Here is a 19,303-nt window from a genome sequence, read left to right as displayed (position 1 = left end):
ATATTTGTCTGCATAGATGCTGCAGATTATTCAAGTATATTACCATTAATAGTGGAACTTCAGCTAAGGTGTTAAAGAGTATTCTTTCCCTTGGGTCTCCCGTTCTTTGATGCTCCCATGACATTTTGGGGGAAATTCAGAATATCCAGTCAGAAACATGTTTGCTAATTTCAGTAAGTTTGGGTGTGGATAGAAAGAAAACCTGTTTGTCCACATCAGTTTGTAGCAATTTGGGGTAAATGAATTGCATGCTTGTCTTGGGGAATAGCAGTAACTTTTGAGAGCAAATTCCTTCATAACACATAATGTCAAGTCAAGACAGCAACCTCAAAATGTAACTACAGCAAAGAAGTTACAAATGCTGATTAAGGAGAATAAACTGGTCATAGTTCACTGGATCTTCCATTTTTTTTTTACTCTACTCTTCCCTGCCTTTTCCTCCTGCACTTGACATTCACTAAAGTGAACCTAATTCTCACAGTTTGCCTAAGTTTATGGAAGTGGTATTCACCTGCATGAAAAGCTGGCGTATTATCACCCTTACAATCTAAAAGCTTGTAACGTGGAGATAGACACTAAGGATACTGCATCATTTATTTTTGGACAGACTGATTAAAACATGTCTAGTGGGTCTACTGAAAGATATGTGGTGGTAGCAGCTCTTCCTGTATAAAACTGTGGTTGTGGGTGTTTTTGATACTGGTAAGACTTGATTCTATTGTGTTAGCATAGCTGAGGTCACAGACTGGTCCTAATAATGGAGACTCTGTATGTGTATATGCCTGTTTATGTAAAACAAACAAACAAAAGGATCCAGTGAGCTGTTGCCCTTTGCTTTTATTTTTAGAAATGAAGGATTTGGTGAAAAGGATTGCTTGCCCCAGAATCCTACCGCCTTTGTATTTCCCTCAAGAGACATTCTTGTTTGTCTGGTCTAATAGTGCATCATCAGCCTAATATTTGAAAGATATTTTAGTATCTATTGACTTTTGAGAAACAATATCAGACCAAGTAATTTGTGAGGCTTAAATTTCATATGAGCCATTTGCATCTAATCAGTTTTCCTTTGTTGCTTTTCATGTCTTAGCTTGGTGTGAAAATTGCCAAAGCTGCCGCTTGCCGCAACTTTGTAAAAGCCAAGCAAGAAGCAGAGGCTGCCCAAGAAGCTCAAAAGAAAAAGAAGCTTGCTTGGGGGTAAGTCATTTGAGTATGGAATTAAACATTTGTGGTTTCATTGGCACTAACTGTGTACAATACAATCTCAGTTAAATGTTTTCTTAGTTGAAATAGGCTTGTGCTAATCTTATTTGTTTAGTTTAACCTTGTTGGGTTTTGGTGGGCTTTTTTAGGAGTGTATCAGACTTAAGTACAGAGGCTTTATCAGACGTAAAGTGGTGATTGTATGGCTCTATTTGTCTTCGTGTCTTTATAACAGTATTAAAAATAAGTTTATATTGTTGTTGTTGTTTTTAGGAATGACTTGGTTAAATACCTGAAACTCATAAACGTGATTCCTAATGTGGGTTTTGTGCTCTGTTTCAGATTTGAAGCCAAGAAAAGATGGGAAACAAAAAGCAACATGGGCTACATGTAATCCATCCTGATTTCCCCAGGAGTCAAATACCTGTTGTTACTTGAAGAATTTTTGTGGGCAACTTATTAAATGTAAACATGAAACCCCCCAAAACAAAACACAAAAGCCTTATATTTATTTTAATGCTGTTAAACTGCACTATCTTGTTTTGGCACTCTCTTATAAATAATATAGCAAAAATACTATCTAAACATCAATACTATGTTAAATACAGCATTTTTCTCCTAGATATGAAAGCTAAAGATAATGCATTTCAGAATGCATTTGGAGGCTGGTAGAGAACTCTCTGAAGTTGGAATAAAATCCTTGGTCCAAATGTGTTTTGTGCTGTACTGCAGTTACAGTATGTGGGTATAAGGGGAGGGGCATGTTTGTTGCTGGACTTCACAGAAATGCAGCAAGTCCATCTTTTCTGCTTGAAAGCTGGGGGAAGACACTAAATAAAGACGAGCAAAACCAACCTATCTCTTTAAAACCAATGGCGTTTATAGCCAAAAAAATTCTCTGAAAAACTCCATCCTCCCTCTCCTGGAAGGATCCGGTACTATTGGGCATATCCTGGTGCCACGTTCTTCAGAATATTTCAATTTCCCATTTTTCTTTCCTTCCCAAGAACACGGGTTTCAAATGTCCCAGAGAAAAATATATAAATACATATCTTGGAAAAATACCTGAACTGTTGTACTGAACACTTCACTGCACCCAAGATACAAATGCAGATTTTACTTCAAGTCAAATGTTTTACAGATCAATTAGGATTTGAATGTTTATGTTATAAGATTATAACAAGAATTGATGATAATGTTTCTTCAAAATTGTTCTCAGTGAAAAGTAAGTACACATTCAAAACTAATAACTTTTCTCCCTGAAGCTCTTGCATATATGTTTAGTCACCACAACGCCTGAATTGAATTGGTAATGTAAATGTCAGTTACTGTTAACTGAGATTAATATGTTTCAGGCCAAAGGTATGGTATTAGTGTAATGGTGATTTACTGTGTAAGTACTTGGGGCTAAAACAACTTGCCAACAAATAGCAATTTGAAGTTTTACGGCAGCAGTTCGAAGAGTTCAGGTTTGCAGTCCAAGATGGTGCATTTTTTTTCATTAGCCCTTGGGATATTTGATTCTTTTTTTTATCATCGTTTTTCTTTCACACAGATGAGAGTTTGCAATATGGTAATCTGCAGTTAGCTGTAATTAGTTATGATGACAGAGTTGAATACAATTGCCAGGATTGTAAATTGGGGGCTAAACAGGTTTCTGCAGTAAAACATCATAAATCTCACACTGTGGTTTGCAAACTACATTGCTTTGCAAACTTCAGTGTGGAAGGAAGCAAGTGCTATCTCTAGTGAAGTGAGTGTAAAGTTAAATTGCATTTTTGCATGCATAAACGCACAGGTTACACCATGACCCTTCATCAGGATCTTCCTCAGTTCCAAGTGTTCCTGTCCAGGAGTTCCAGGCACTCTGTCCATCATTTCATGTATTTTTCAAGCAGCTGGAAGATGGGCATTAGATACAGTTGTCCTTTGTTATATACTGAAAAGTAGAACGACACTGATAATTAATGCCAAACACACCAGCAGCATTCCATTAAACTTTTTAAAGTATCATTTATTAAATATACTTTTTTTCAGTAATTGCTCTTAAGAGTAACAGTATTTGTCAAATCAAGATCTTGATCTAATTGCAGGGCTTGGTGTTCTTTGATATGAAAATGTGCTTTAACAGAAACGCAAGCCCTCAAAAAACAGCTATTGCCCAGCTACCTGTAATATTTTACACTTAACTAGTTCTATGTTAGGCCATTAATAATGGAACTGTTTAGGAAGCAGGCAGAATATTTGCATTGGGTTACTTTGATGAATTTAAAATCTGTCACATTTCAAACCTTTTTATCTACCTAAAGTATTTGCTTAAAATATTAGTTATTTCCAGAATTATACTATGTTCAAAAATATCTAACAGGGAAAATACAAAAGCCTAATATAGCTTTATAGAGTTTGTAAAAATGCATAAGAAATAAATGAATGCATAACTGTGCCTTTAATAATCATCTTCCTAAATTGCTGATCTGTTTTTGAATGTTTTGCATTCGTGACACTTTTTTTTTTTAGTAGTTTTGGTCTGTGATGTAAATTTTGGCCAAACAAGTAAAAGTGCATTCTGAGACTTGACTCTTCCTGTTTAACAGTGTTAAACCAATCCAAATGCTTGTTTTAGGTAACTGAAAGCTTTTTAATCAGCTAAAATATATAATCTCCTACAGTGAACTAAATTTGAGATGTAATAATAATTCTTTTAGCAGATCAAAAGTTTGCAATATCTCCTTGTTTGACTGAAATTACCGATCTAGAGGAATGTACTTAAATTGTAAATTTCAGTACAAACCTGTTGTGAAGCCAAATATTTATTAGAAGTTCATTTGATGCTATCTTGAGTTGGGCAACAGTTTAAAGTGCCTGAGTGTTTCCTCCCCCTCAGAAGTCCTGAAAAACATAAATGTATGCACTGGTTTTGCCCCAGTTTTTTTCTCCACCGCTATTTCATATTTCATCCAACATCAGTCATGGTGCTGTCTTGGATATCTTGAGAAGCCATAAGTCTTCTGAGGAAAAACCATGTAGCTTCCCAAGTGTGGTTCTCTGGAATAAACCAAAGAAATACCTGGAAAGGGGAATGTTCTCTCACAATTCCTGTTTGAGCAAGGCTGTCTCTGGAGCATCTTGGCCTGCTCAAAGCTTGCTCTGTTGTGGGCCAGGCTCTGCCAGTCTGGCCTCTGAACTGGGTTTGTCACTCAGGTGCTGTGCTGGGGTGAGGGGTTTGCTATGGGGTTTTCAGCAGACCTGGGTGATGTCAAGTTGGTGGCTCTGCAGTTTCACTGAGCAGTGTCGATGTTCCTTGTGCACTTCTCACTCAGGTGCCATGTTTTCATTTCTGCCCCCATCTCATGTTCTTGCAATTCTATTGTGTTTTAAGGCCTACACAAGAAATTCTTTTATCAGCTCCTGTGATAAAATACAGCCAGTTTGAAGTTTGACAACAGCATACTAATACAATTACTAGTACTTAATACTGCATTCCTGAGCTCCTTAACTGAAGAGTGGCTGCAGGGACAGTTTGACAGATAAAAACATATATATAGTTGTTAGAGTTTTAATAGTTTTTTGCCTGCAACCATAATCTGTATCATTATTTTTTTAGTTTAATTCTGTTGGACAAGTTTCAAAGATAAATGTGGTGTGTAATAAGTCTTTGCAGTCTCTAATTTGTGAAGGAGTGTCTGTCCAGTTAATACTTGCTCATTGAAGCAAGGGGTTTTGAAATAGCTGAAGTACGAACTGTAATTACTGATGTCTGTTTCCTATTCACCTATGGCTTCTGGCATTTGATCAAAAACTGTAATGTATTGCTTAATCTCAAAGCATTCCCCACTTTCAAAAATATTTACCTCATGAGAATTGCACAGCACTAAATGACCTTTAGCAAAACCAGAGTAGATTTTTATTTGGCATTGATCATATGTAGCTAATCCACCAACAAGTATTTTCCCTGTTACTTTTGAATGTTGGTAATTTAGATATGGATGTGTCTATAGTGTACCTTTAGTGCAAGCTCAAAGCATCTTTAAAAGTATTAAATATATTAATAATAGGGTTGGATTTTTACTTCACAAATGGGGTGGCTAAAAAGAGTAGTACAAAGATTGAGCAATTCATGTGAGGGCAAACTTCTGGCTGGCAGCAGAGCAGCGAGTGAAAGGAATCTCCTGGTTTGCTGTTTGTCAAAGCTGAGAATAACAGAGAGAAATCGGTCTTGAACAATTTTGAGGCAGGTGCCTAAACCTCTTTGAAAGGCATTGGGAATTGGGCACCTCATTACCATCTGTCCCACCGAGAGAGTAAGTGAACTGGGATATTGGATGCAGATGTTCCGAGCATCACAAGAGTAAGTAAAAGCCCGAATTTCATTTGAGAAAAGTTGTCATCTTTCTTGGTGAAAAATGCCTGCATTGCTTTGATCTGCCTCCAGCTGTGTTTATTTTACCATCAAATCTTCTCTTCCCAGTTTCTGTGGGATTGTAACAGAGTTGAGAGGTTTTTATTTCTTTACTTGGAATCAGAGCTGAAATAAAACATTTTGTCCTCAAAAAGCATAGCAGTTAAAAAGATACTAAGAAATGTAAACAGCCAGCTTTATAAAAGGATTCTACAGATTTTACATGTGATTGTGCTTGTCATGCTCGTTCTTTGATGTTGAATCACCATCCTGACTTAAATAGTATGTTCATTGCTCTTGGAGTTTCCCAGGTGTGCTGGCTGCTTGACTCACAGATGGAAGTGACTTCAGATTGGCATGAAGTGACCACAGATTGAAATGAGCATTTGTATTTCCATGTTACGTGTCCTAATGAATCAGCCTTTGGCAGCTTTTGCTGTAACTGAGTAAAACAGATGTAAGAGAAAAGATAAATATGAAAGTAAGGGTTCTTACCCGAATGAGAACTGACTGCTTTCTGGTAGCCAAACAGGGAGTTTTGTTCATCTTTTTTTCACAGCCTATCTCAAATGAACAATACATTAATGTAGCCCAAACAGCAAATTCAAATATCAAGTGAAGTGTAATGCTGCCTGTGGACTCTTAGCTAGGTAGTGTTTATGGTATTTTAAGGATTTCTCTGTGGAGAAGTGGTTGCTGACCTTGTCAGATCTTTAATGCTGAAATGGCAGTTGGCCTCTACTGGCAGGGACCATTAATTCCAAACTAGTAGTGCCTTGAATTTACCAGTACTGCTCTAAGAGAGAAAGAAAAATAATCTGCATCTTCTCTGATAATTCTGAGTCTGTTTGATCATCTGCACCTGTAATGAAAAATCATCATGTTCTTTCGTGAATTGAAAAGACTCCCAGCGTAACCAAGGATCACCGAGATTGTTTTAACATTGATTCCTCTTCTGTGGAATTTATTAAAATAGCTTTTCCACAGTTATATTTGAAGTATGTCACCAGCTCCTCAAACTGCACTCTGTAATAGCACAGGATTCTAAGGAAGCCCTAAATAAAACTAGGTGTAATGTGGTAGTATAAAGTGTAAACATGCAAAGAACATCAGAAAGTTGACGTATCGCATGATTCAGCTTCTAATTACCATCAAACAATGTAGGATGGAGCTTGTATTTTTTGCAAGTTAATGAAGAGAATGTTGAGAGCCGCCTGCTAGCAAGAGCTGTCCTCTGTGTTATCTGCTGGAGGAGTACACAAGCTGCAGAGGGGGAGTCAGCCAAACAGGCATTTCCAATTTGAATACTTCCTCTTTTTAGAAATACATTTATAAAATGTCCTCTACTCTCAGCACAGCAATGCCAAGGGCCTTTCCCACAGAAATACAGACATCACAGAATGCTCTTTGTTAAGAATTATTGCCTTTGCTTCTCTCGCTATGTTTTTTTGTTTGTTTGTTTCACAAACAACACTTTAAAATATGCTTAGCTTTAGGTCACTTTAATTTTTAAAGAACAGCTCGGGGAAGGGATTTGGGTGCACTTTGTTAAGCAACAGCACATTTTTCCCAGCTCTGTGGGGCTGCTATTTCATGCCATACCTCTAGCAGGCTTTTTAAAGATCTGTGTCACGTCTCACAGCTTGGTGTGCACTGCCTGCCACTGGGGTCAGGCCTCAAGGTTACCTATCTCAGGTGTGTTTGAGCAGTTGCTGCTTCCTTTCCAATCTCTTCTTCCTAAAGGAAAAGTGTCTTTTCTTAAAGCAGTCCTTTTTCAGTGATCTGGTCTAGAATGTGCATCCACAAATGCACAGAGCTAATTGGGGGGAGTGGTAGAGAATGGGTTGAGGAGTGAGAGCAAAAGGATGATATTCCTATAGAAGAGGAAAGAGGGAGAGAAAAATGTCTTATACTGACATTATCTCAGGGCATACTGTACTCAAGGACCCTGTGCTCAGTTTTAGTCTCACAGCATTCCCGCTGGAGTCACCTTCATTGTTTTGGATAGCTGATGATAATGCTGGACACTGTTGTTGTTAAATATAATTATGGATTTGAAGCATAGAATTATCTGATGAAATTAATTTTCTGATTCAATCAAAAAGCCTTAGCTCTAGGAATATATTGCCAGACTCTTTCATGATCCAAGTGGCACAATTTAGCCACAGACTAATCTCTGCGGATCATATTCTGCTGCCCTCAATCAAGAAGAGCCTTTACTCCAAAACTTGTCAAATTGGAACAAATAAGGGTGACAAAATTTTTCTGAAAACAAAGGACTGGAGACATGGACCTGCATTTGCTATCAGGTGTGGATATGAGCTCTTATTTCAATGCTGACTGCAGAAGAGTGTATAAATCTTTAAAATTTGAAGGCAACTGTTAGGTGAATAAAATTAAGCAGCAGTGCTTACTTGCTGCTGCTAAACAATCTAGCACTTAAATGCTGACACAGCCTGGATAGAAATAGATCTACATTTTAACTGCCTGCAGGTGCCTGAGCTCTTCTTCTGCATCAATTTTCGTTGGTCCCAGCACTGCATGTTGTCAGAGTTCTAGCAGGTGTTTACAGATCCTAAGAATGGGATTCCCAGTGGATTCAAGGGTCTCCATCAAAAAATCTGGTCCTTAGCTCTGAGGTTTCTGGAATATTTGCTTTTGCACAGTCTTGAGGAAGTTGGAGTGGAATGAGTTGTGGAGAAGGGAGTGTTGTGAGATGTCCAGGCTTCAGATCCTATTTCTTTGATGCAAGGAGAAGGGTATATGGAAGCAGGGAGTGGAGTGGGAGCTAACTGACAGCAGAAAAGGCTGGAGGACCAGGGATAAAGAAAGGCAAATGTCTTGTAGAAACTCTTCCAGCTTCACTGATGTCAATGGTGAGAGTCTGTTAAAAAAAAAATGCTTGGTTTCTACAAGCTGAGGATGCATGACTTGTGTTGTTTAGGTACAGGGCAGTACTACACACCTTCCTCAAGGCTGCCTGGACGTTGTTTACATTCCAGCATGTGACCTCTGTGAAATTCAACACAACTACTGCTGTCATAACAAAAAAAAGACCTTCCCAGAAATGTTTTTTTTATTGTTCAATGAGAGCTTATCATAGCTGCCACGTCCCTTTTGTTACTGTCACATAAGATAGCCAGATGACTGCTACCAGAGGCTTACCAGTCACCGCTGCCACCATTGCACACTGACTGGTGAGAACTGGGAAAACTCCCAAACAGACATTTTGCACATTTTTGGTGCCAACGCGGAGAGCACGCACCTTCATCGGCAGAGTCCCTTAGTTTAGAAGGAGGAAGTTCATGGATTATACAAACAGTTCAGGTAATCAGCATACCTGAGTGAGAACATTTCTGAAAATGTCTCCCTGTGGTCATGCAATATGGAAAATAAAGCTGTAGCATAACCTCGTGCCTGAGCTCCCTCTGGTGTAGACAGAACATGTGCTGCTTGCACGGATGTGAACTAAATACTCCTGGAGTTGGATTGCCCCTTAGTCAAATGCTGTTCATTCCTGTTGCATGGGCCATGCCCACAGCTCAGAGTCAGGACCATTCACTCACGGGCCCAAGTACTGGGGTGAAGACTCCTTTTTTTCTTCCAAAATAATAGCACAGACAGGTTAGGAAAGTTGGCCAGGGCTGTGGAGAGCATGACTCACAGGACACAGAGCACTGATCTCAGATAATTGTAACCAAGCACAGGCACCCTGACATTTGACTTTTACACAGTGAAAACCTGGCTGCAGCTCTTGTGATTCACACTTGCCCTGCTATGAGCACCTATTTTCCACTGCTCATAACCCTCTGGTCTTACACCTTCTGCCTATGTCTTGTATTGAGTGTTTCAACTGACTTAATTATTGTCCTAAGTAAATGTTAACTGGAACTTTATCAGCCATCATGACAGTGAGGATGCAAATTTTTTTCGAAATAGGTTTTGGGGAATAATTGTTAGACATTCACAATTCTTCTTTCATTATTTGTTGTGAAATTCATCCATTCTGATGACATTTCCAGAGCTCTGTAATCCTTGTTGCATTAATTTGCTGGTGCAATATGCCACAGACAAAAGATTTGCTTTACCAAGACTGAGCAGATGCTTTGTTTGAAATTTCTTATAGAGCCCAGGATTTCAGATGGAGCATAATGGCACTGCAAATGTTAATGCACCTCAATTGATCCTTCCAGCACTGCTCAGCAGTGCAATTCATCCTCTAAGCACAGAATCTTACTTCTAGAAAAAAATGAGTAGAAGTGCTTAGATCACATAGACTCCATTAGAAATAGGATGTCCATCTAATAATAGAAAAAAATGTGTGAATTCATCCTGAGGATAAATGGGCACAGATCTATTGAAGCAAGCAGTCTTTTTATGTAAGTGGAGTTGCACATGTTTTCTCCAGGGATCAGTTCAGTCCACTTTGCCTTTGTAGTTTATGCTGAAATTCTTCAAGATAGGAAAAACTTGCAGGGTATTTGCATGTACTAAGTGCCTGGCATAGATCAGAGTCTTTACTTTTCACTTTTGCTGGCAGTACAGTCATTTAAAATTAAAGAAAAAAAATAAAACAAGTAATTAATCCTGTATGAATGTTCAAACATTCGGTTACTAAGAGTTATTTTCTCCCTCTAGACCTTGGACTTCCTCTGTGTGTGATCCAAGTAGGCAAGTAAAAGTCCTTTCCAGGAAAATACAATTTTCAAGCACCCTGATTGTGCTATGATACTTGCTCTACCTGAATCTTTTTAGATAACAGGCATCATGCTGCCTTTCGTTTATTTATCTCTGATTGAAGAGCAGGGGAACATAGAAGTGGCAGTCAAGGAACAAGTTAGAGGTGTGTATACATTTTGTGATAGTGAGATCAAGCAGAACTTGTAACAGGGAGAATTTACCTCATCTAGAAATTCAGCTGTGCTCATAATAAGATCCTCCTTCACAAAGAGCAAAAGAACAGTCTGGAAAAAAATATCTCCCCCACCCCCTTGAAAGGACAGTCTGATCTTGTTTTTAAGGTATGGATTGGGATTCTGGATATTTTTCCATGATCTTTTGCAGGCCAGACTAAGATCATCCTGTCCTCTGTCCAAGCTGGCAAGCAACCAGCCAGCTCCACTCCCAAATCTGTGCAGCCCTGTTAGTGTGGTGCTATGTCCACTCCATTAAACCTTCTGTGAGTCCCTAAGCCTTTTTTGAAAAAACCTGGATAGACATTCCTCAGAAGAGCACAGTTCAGTATCCAGCACTGGCACCATTTCACTGTGAGACCCTGGAACGAGTGCTCTGAGCCAGGTTTTGAGACACACGGAGCCATCCCAGAGCCCACTGTTAAAATGCTACTGATCTTTTAAATGCTCCTGCTCTGCTGCAGTCTCTGGTTTTGCCAGAGGGTGTGTGCAAAGCCACTCAAACTCTGACACTGCCTCACAGGGAGGCTGCGAATGAACTCCTGCATTAACCCCTGAGCACAGGCATTGTCGTTTGGATCTGCTGGAAATTCAATTATTTATACAAACCAACTCGACTCTTTTAGGGAGGATCAGTCAACCCTGGGGTACCTGATGCCTCAGTGGCTGGGATATTTCCTTAGCTGTGGGAAGGGTGTCCTCCAAACTCCAGTCCAGATGGGATGCTCAAAGTTCAACTGCTACCTACAGGGAGAACCCTCGTGAGGAAGGACCTCCTGTCTGGTCTGAGCAAAAAGTACCTATTTTTAGGCTTATTTGTTTAATCTCAAACTGCTTTCTCCACAGTTCAGCTGTTCAGGTCCTCTGTAAGGGGGATACATGGTGAATTCTGCCATGATTTAGACAAAAATCTGTGCAAGAAGGAAGGATTGAGTCTGCTTTACATAGGGAGGTAAGTAAAGGTACACGGAAATCCCAACTTTCAAACCCTTTTTAAAATGACATCTAAGACTGCTTCAAAAATATGACTTTTTTTTAAACCAAATTTTTAATTAGCATGAATTAAATTTTGTCTTTCCTCATGTGGGAAGAAGGAATGCAAAGGCAGATCTTGGATATCATCATGCAATAAGTACCTCTGAAGAGGGCTGCACTCAGTTCAAAAGAGGCATGCACTTGAGAGCTCATACGCCATACTTCCAAACTGTATTACAAGCTGGATTTTAATTTTCTTCTAATTCTAAGACAGGAAGATCAACAAGACAGTTATTTGCAGGAGATACTGGGCATAGAATCTCATTTAGAAATATTTATCTGCTCTCTTCATGCTTCTTTAACAATGGGGTTTATGGGGTTGAAGAAGTCTACGAAATGAGCTATTTTTGTGGGAGAAAGGCAATGCTGCCACTTGGCTTTTCTTCCCCAGGGAGGCTTTCCTTCCTCCCTGAAGAGTCCAGCACTGCACAGGGAACAGCAGGGAGGTGCACATATTAGAGGGAGGGTGGGTGGGGTGCAGAAGCAGCCAAATTTTTGCTTCAGCATAGCCTGGGAGCTGCTACGAAATGAGGAACAAAGGCTGTGGCTGGCCACACCTTGAGAGGACGGCAGCACCCCCACAAACCGTGGCAAGCTCCAGCAGTGCCTCCTCCCTGCCCCTGTGCCAGTGCAGGGATGGGCTTTCCTGGCTTCCCCCGGTGGCTGCAGCTCTGCCATTGTAATTCTGCTGCAGTCGTGCATGCCATCGGAATTCATTTGTCATATTCCAGGAACTGGAATCCATCAAAGCATATTCACTGGCCTTTTAATTAGTGTTAGATTAGCGTTTTAAGATATGGGTAAATTCCCAAGTCTAACTTTGTTTAAAGATGCATATTCAATACAGTAGCCAGGAAATCATGTATTCTCATGTACTTATTACCTTAGTAATGTAATGCTGTGAGGGAAAAAGGCAGATAATACTTCTGACAAATATTAAATGTTATTTGTATAGCTACTGTCTGTGAATTTAAACAGAAAATCGTTCCTCACGCCTCGCCATGAAACACACACGAATTTCTTTTGTGGCTTTCATGTTTCATTAAAGCTTTGTATGTGGAGGAGAAGAAAATCTAAATTGCTACTTAATTAAAGGGATACTGTCAGATTAAATATATTTTGAAGAAATGAACTTTGCTTTTTACCTGGGTTGTCAGTAACACCTAGGATTATTAAAAATGAAATATTTTTTAACATCTAATATACTTCTCACCATTTATCAAGCTGGGTCTTTTCTTCTCCTTGGCTGGTGAAACTAAAACAGTTTCTTGCTTTTCTCTGTAGTCAGCTTCATTGTCTGGATCCTATTAGCTAACCCAATATTGGAGAGCTTTAGGTTGTAAATACCAGGAGGTGAAGCTTACATCTAAACCAAAAAAAGAAAATGTATGGCTCTTTCTTTATTCCATTAAAATATTTCTCTAAAGCTGGACATAATGTAATATACTCTCCTTTAATCACGTTTTCATCACCACACAGCATGTGCAGAGCAGGTTAAATCCTGGAAAGTGCTGAACAGTGTGGTGTGGTGAGTGTGCCTTCCCCTCTTACTGAAGGCCAAAGGTTCTAAAGGTGCTCAGTTGCATGGAAAGGGGTCAGACACCTCTGTCACGGTGTTTGGAAACTGGAGCCCCGTCCCACACAGCAAGCTACCGACTGTTGTGGGAAGGACTTAACTTAGGAGCAGGGCAGGATTGGAAAATATGTGGGTACATCTGACAAGTGAAAATGAGAACTGATGTGGAGCCCCTCCAGCACCTTGGCTTTCCTACAACATCTGCATGGTCCTGTATAGAAGGGCAGACAAAATCTTACCCACACAGGTGCCAGCTGCAGCTGTGCAGGAGACTGGATTCTGCACGAGTGGCCTTGTTGTTGATTTTACAGGAGCTGCAGAAAGAGGATAGAGAAGGTGTGTAGTGTGGTTTAATATTATTATATTTGGAAATAATAATGCATTCAGCAATCCCAGAACTCTGCAATATCAGAAAGGGCATTATTTACAAAATGGCTCTATCTATGTACACCAGTGAAAGCTGGTTTTGGAGTTTCATATTAATGCACATTAGCATCCTCATGAACCTATCTGATAATACTTATACATGGAGACTTAAGCTCCTTAAGCAATGTTCACACCTCCATGAAAAATAATACAGTTAAGTTCTTCCTTTAAATAAACTTCCTGAGCAAGTCTATTAACAGTTATCTGCTATCTGCCACAAGGGGAAACATGCAGACAGTTCTGTAGTGTCTTATAAATCTTGGGCTGCTGAGTATTAGGTAGTAAATTATGAGAAGCAAATAATGAGAAGCAAGAGCTCCTTTCACTGGATCCTCCTACTTCATTTTACCACGTGGGAATGTTTGAGTCCTGAGGAAACAATCTGCATCCCCAAGGGATATGTTCTTGCCTTCTGAAAAATAAGTCTCCTATGTAAAAATCATTTTAGAGTGCTTTTGTAGTAAAGATTTACCATGGCCTGGGCATATAAAAGGCTGTCCTGGTGTTGTACAGCATTGTATCATTTTAAGATGAGTATGTGCATAGCGAGATCACTCACAAAATCTGACTTCAAATATCTGGAGATGTCCACAGGCTTCAATAGCAAACAATAGCCTGTGGTTTGGCTCCTGCTTGAGGCTTGAGCAACTGGAGCTCAATTCCCAGGTTGACCATTTCCTCTGACCGTGAGCAATTCACTTCATCTTTCCCTGCTCCACAGTCCCCTCTCATTGAGGGTGGTGAGGGGGGTGAACAAATGTATTCCTGGCCTTGCAGTGGCTGGGATGGCCAGGGATCTCCAGAGTGGAAACCATACAAGTCACTTTGGGGACAAAGGTTCTGGACAGGGCCATGGAAGCTGGTGGGAAATTCTGTCTGCTATGAAATTCTATCACATCATTAAAAAGCAAACTCTAAAGTGGGGCTGTCATTGTAAATGAAATCCCACAGACTTTTTGTTTGGTGTTTGATGCATTTGTATGAAATCTGAGTGTTTTCATCCCATTTATTGCTGCATAAACCTTCCACAGTGGCAGTGGAATTCCATTTGAATAAAAAAAACACCCTCAACAACTGGAGGATTTGGATTCTAACCGTAAAAGTTAAGTTAGCTGGATTTATAATATGCCATAATCAAGTAAAAATACATAAACAGGGAATCAGACATGTACAGACAGCACAGTACATGGATAATTCCTCTTAGGATTTAGCATATGGCCAGCAGCTGGCAGATCCCTGTGAAACTGAATGATAACGTAGACATCCTTTGCTGCGTGTTCCTGGGTGACAATAACTGGTAGGAAGGAAAAGACTGGCCATTCATAATTTTAATTTTATTTAGTGAGACTTTTATTTCTGTTTTGAAAGGGAGAATGAAGACATGTAAAGGCAGAAGCTTCCTGGAAAGTATAAGCCTGCATAAATGGCAGCAATGGGAAAAATAGGCTTTTATTTTCTTTCAAAGACATAAAATTAAACAGAACTTTCCAGCATATGTTAGTATTCATAACTCTTGCAGCCCATGCATCAGAACAGACGACTTGTGATGATTATTAGTCCTTTGTATTGCGGTAGGTCCTAGAGATCAGGGTACTATTGTGCTGGTTGCTCATAATTAGAGATTGTGTACTCCCTGGAGTAGTGACTATCTCAATAAACAAGACAAAGGATGAGAAAAAGGAAGTGGTATTGTTCTCACTGCACAAACAGTGCACTGAGAAACTGGCAAATTAAATCATTTGCCCAAGTTCATGCGAGATTTGGCAGAATTTGGCAGGCAAATCTTCTTGTTTTGTTTGCCATGTAGGTATTTAGTGGATTGGTCCCCTTCTGCAAAAGAAGGAAAACATGGTTTTAAGTGTCAAAAATAATTTCAGATTTACGAAATAAATTCATTTTGTTGTCCTCTAAATCTTTATGGTCATATGAATGTCAGGTTTTTATTTTTGAAAATTTTGGTTTTCTTTTCAATTTCCCCAGTTTATTTCCATCCACCTTTCTCTTTAAAAAGAGATGAGTAGGAGAACTACAAGAGGAAAGAGTTGAGAGGCCTGGTGAGGAAAAACCTGGTGAGGAAAAACAATAAATCAAAGTTCTAATTAAAACACCATAATCTCCCCATAGTTTCCAACTTCACTTAAAAACTCAGAAAATTTGTCAATGTGAAAAAAAGCATTCATTTCATGAGGGAGAGAATTAATTTGCTCTCTTATTTCCCCTTCCTTTACCACATACGTGAAAGCCCCAAAACCCAGTGTGAGAGGAAGCCAGTAGAAATATGTGGCCATACACAACCAGCCCAGGACACTCTGCACATTGCCATGACTGTTCCTACTCATTTGGGAGAGCTCCAGTGCTCCCCTGCCCAAACTGGCAGGGTGGGACAAGTCACTGGCTGGAGTCAGGATGATGCCAGAGCTCACAGTGCACTTGGGTATGTGAGAGGTTGTGCTGCAGATCTGAGGTCGTGTGAGGGTTTGGGAACCGAGGGTCTGAGCTGGGGCTTGCAGCACTGGGAACATTCCAAGAGTGATGGCTGTGACAATCTGTGATCCTGAGCTCTTGTTCATTATGGGGTTTTAAGCCCATAATTCTATCTCTTCCCTACCTGTGGCACAGGACCTAAAACAGGCCTCTTACAGCAATTTCCTGCCACGTCTGCACCAGTCAAAACCCATCCTTTGGTTGCAGAGCTCTCAGGAGCTTATTTCACTCTTCCAGTTCTTCATGGGATGTCAGGAGCCCAGAATACCCATGAGGAACTCATTGCTTATGCTTTTAAACATGAACACATGAAAGAGAGGTGCTGAATGCACAAGGGAAGGGTCCCTTCTTCCATCCCTTGATCCATCCTGTCTCTCCTTTAGTACATTGGAGGCAAATAATGCAGTTTTTTTCTTCTTATCCTTGTTTCTTAGAGCTAGGAGCGCTGTGGAATGACTCCTGTGCTCATACTGAAGTCAAGGGCTTCCCTGTAAAGGCAGGGTTGGGGGTCCTTGGACATCATCCTGGAACGTCCTGCGACATAAACAAGTTTTAAATACGTTCTGAGACCTCCCATCATTTGAATGATAATGATGTAACATTTTTATAACACTTAACAACTTCAAAACCTGACGGAAAAGCAACCAAATTAACGAAACAAAACCCTTTCCTCAAACTTAATACTTTTTAGAACACTAAGTTGCCATAACAACTTGATGCAAAAGTCTTTGGTGGCAACTTCGTACTTGGTCCTATTGAGGCTAAAATAACCTTACTCTTGTGTTAATACTTAGCCAGCATAGTAAACACTATTGGTTACAGAAAATTAAAACTTTTAAATAGTGAAACTACTTTTACTGAAGTAAAAGAAACCTCTTAAATCTAAGTGTTTTTCTTCTTTTAAAAAAGCATAATTTGTCAGACATTAAAATAACAAAAGGTCTTTGAAAAAGGATTATGGTTTCTGATGTTTCACTATGAGAATGGATTTACTTTATATCCTACTGATGTTGTAATCTTGAATTCTGAGGTAATGTTTTAGCCCTTTCTTTTCACATAAATAAAGATTTCAATGATAGCACTTCATTTCTTCTGTAGAACTTTCCTTTATTTTTCAAACTACTCATTTTCTCTCGCTTAAACCATTTCATCAGAATAACATACAAATTGGATGCAGTGCTTATTAGGAGGAGGGGAACAGTTAGAAAGGCAAAGCATTTCAAATCAACACACTGCTGACTGTGAGGTAGATTTTAAATGAAGAATTTCCATATTCCTTATTGCTAATATGCTTTCCTCCACAATGTACTTTTAAAAGAAGTCTTTATTTTTAAGATTTCCCTGCAAAACACAAAGGTGCTTTTTTTTAGCATATTGTGGGGTATTTTTTGTATTTTAAAGTCACTTGAACTTTCATTGCTATGGAGCACAAACAATTGTTTTCCATCAGTACTATGCACTGGATTTTAAGAATCAAAAAGCATATTTTAGCATGGTAACAAAACACTTGCTAATCAGACCAACTTCATCCCTCCTTGAAAAATGGTGCTATATTTCTCTTTGGGCTGCATAGGTTTTAATTAACACTAAGTGTCTTTAAAGAGTTGCAAATTCCCACCCTCTCTGAAAGGAAATCCACTCTTTGCACACAATTGGGCTGCTTTTTGGGGTTGTTTAATATCTTAGAGCAGGGTGAGTGGTGGAGACAGCAGAGCATCTTTAAAAGATAATTGTTTACTACCACGGGAACAAAGAGAGCTCAGGGAGGCTCACCAAGAGGTTTCCCTGCAGCAACTTCATCATTATTATTAGCTTGCTTTCCAAATAGGGACCATTCTCCTAACTCTCACCCTACAACCTGCCTTTGAAAGTATAGAAAAAGTGGTGTTTATAAACCAGATTTTTTTTTCTTTATTTTGTGTAGTGAAGTGAAGGCCAAAGCCTTTTCCGCTCCAGCAGAACCAGCAGGGAGGAAATACAAGTAGTAATTACCTTAAACAAGCAGGAGATAAAGGCAGCCGCCTCTCAAGCCGGGTGCTTGAAGGGTACAAGGAAAGGTTGAGGTGTCAGCACTCACAGCCCACAACAACTGGCTGCAAATCTGGCATCCCTGTGCTTCTCCAGCCTTCCCCTGTGGGCAGGAGTCCTGGCTGAGATGTTGCAGGACATTGGCCCCCAGAGCCAGTGGATGGCTTTGCTCAGGTGAGCGATCCCACTGATTGGAAGGGTGTCCTTGAGTGAGAGAAATGACAAAACATCCTGAAAATCAGTTATGAACAAGACAGGGTTTGGTTCAGTCCTCTCAGAATAATTCTCTGAAGAAGGTTTCAGTCACCTCATTTTTGGTGTGTTTTTTTTGTCTTGAATAAGGATCAAATTGACTTCAATTTCATATTTCAGCACAAATTATTCTTTTGTTTTTCCCTGTCTCCCTAGACACAGCTCCTCTGCTATGGGGAATTTGCTGAGAAAAGCAAAGCCACCAGAAAGGACCTGGGCATGAGACGCAGGCTGGGAGGTTTGACAGGGAGCACATGGTGCTTGTGGGTTCAGTGCAGAAAAAAGCATGCGCCTTAAAAATGGTGAAGAGACCATCTGGACCCCACTCATGGCCTTGCTGCCTCCTGCAGCCCCCACCACGGGCCCTTCTGGACAGTCATGTCCTGGCTGTGGCCATTGCAGGTGAGGTGCGGCAGCACTGGCCCTGCTGGAGGCGGTGGGACCTGGATGGGCTGTCCCACTAATAGGACTCACTTTGGAGGCTCCCACCCCAAACAGCCAGGTCTTCGTTGGCCTCTTGAGATGTGTGGCAGATTTATTTCTACTAATGTTTTAAGTGCTGAGTGTATCTAGTGTACTTATTGCTCCTAATTAATGTGAGGATAAAGAATCAAAGAGGGCATTCCTCCAATGAGTTGTTTTTGAAGAGTGACAAATTAATCCCCTTGGATATGGCTGAAGCCAGGGAAGATCTTTTTGTTCCTCTAACAAACTGCAGCAATCAGACGTCCAAAACTCTGCTTTTGATAAATAGATTTTAATACCTATTTATTCTCTTTTTGTAGACCCAAATCCCGGGCCTCGCATCCTTCAGCCACAGGTCCTTGCAGGTAACTGGAGATGTTGGAGTGTATTTCCAGTTGTCAGGACGTGTGTACACACACACAGTGTGTGAGACACTGTTGTCAGGGGTTGCACGGAGCCATTTAAATGCAAATTTTGTTAGACTTTTCCTTAGGCTCCTGTGAGCATTGGACCTAACCCTCAAGT

The 19,303-nt window shown here is 40.0% G+C and overlaps 1 protein-coding gene across 3 annotated transcripts in view; it reads left to right on the top strand.

Annotated features, from left to right (window-relative positions):
• Positions 1–1,913, top strand: part of FAM204A (family with sequence similarity 204 member A) — a 16,573-nt gene extending 14,660 nt beyond the window's left edge. For all 3 annotated transcript variants that reach the window (XM_042019430.1, XM_042019429.1, XM_042019431.1), the window contains exons 7-8: positions 1,088–1,194; positions 1,543–1,913. In XM_042019430.1, coding sequence (XP_041875364.1) covers positions 1,088–1,194; positions 1,543–1,594 — 159 coding nt within the window. In that variant the 3' untranslated portion in view covers positions 1,595–1,913. The remainder of the gene's footprint in view (positions 1–1,087; positions 1,195–1,542) is intronic.
• Positions 1,914–19,303: the final 17,390 nt, after the last annotated feature.

Source organism: Corvus kubaryi, unplaced genomic scaffold (assembly GCF_017639235.1).
Source record: "Corvus kubaryi isolate FWS band 111438036 unplaced genomic scaffold, C.kubaryi_AGA036_p1.0 138, whole genome shotgun sequence".
Classification (NCBI taxonomy): domain Eukaryota; kingdom Metazoa; phylum Chordata; class Aves; order Passeriformes; family Corvidae; genus Corvus; species Corvus kubaryi.
The sequence above is the reverse complement of the archived record's forward strand: the minus strand, read 5'-3'. Positions and strand labels throughout refer to the sequence as shown.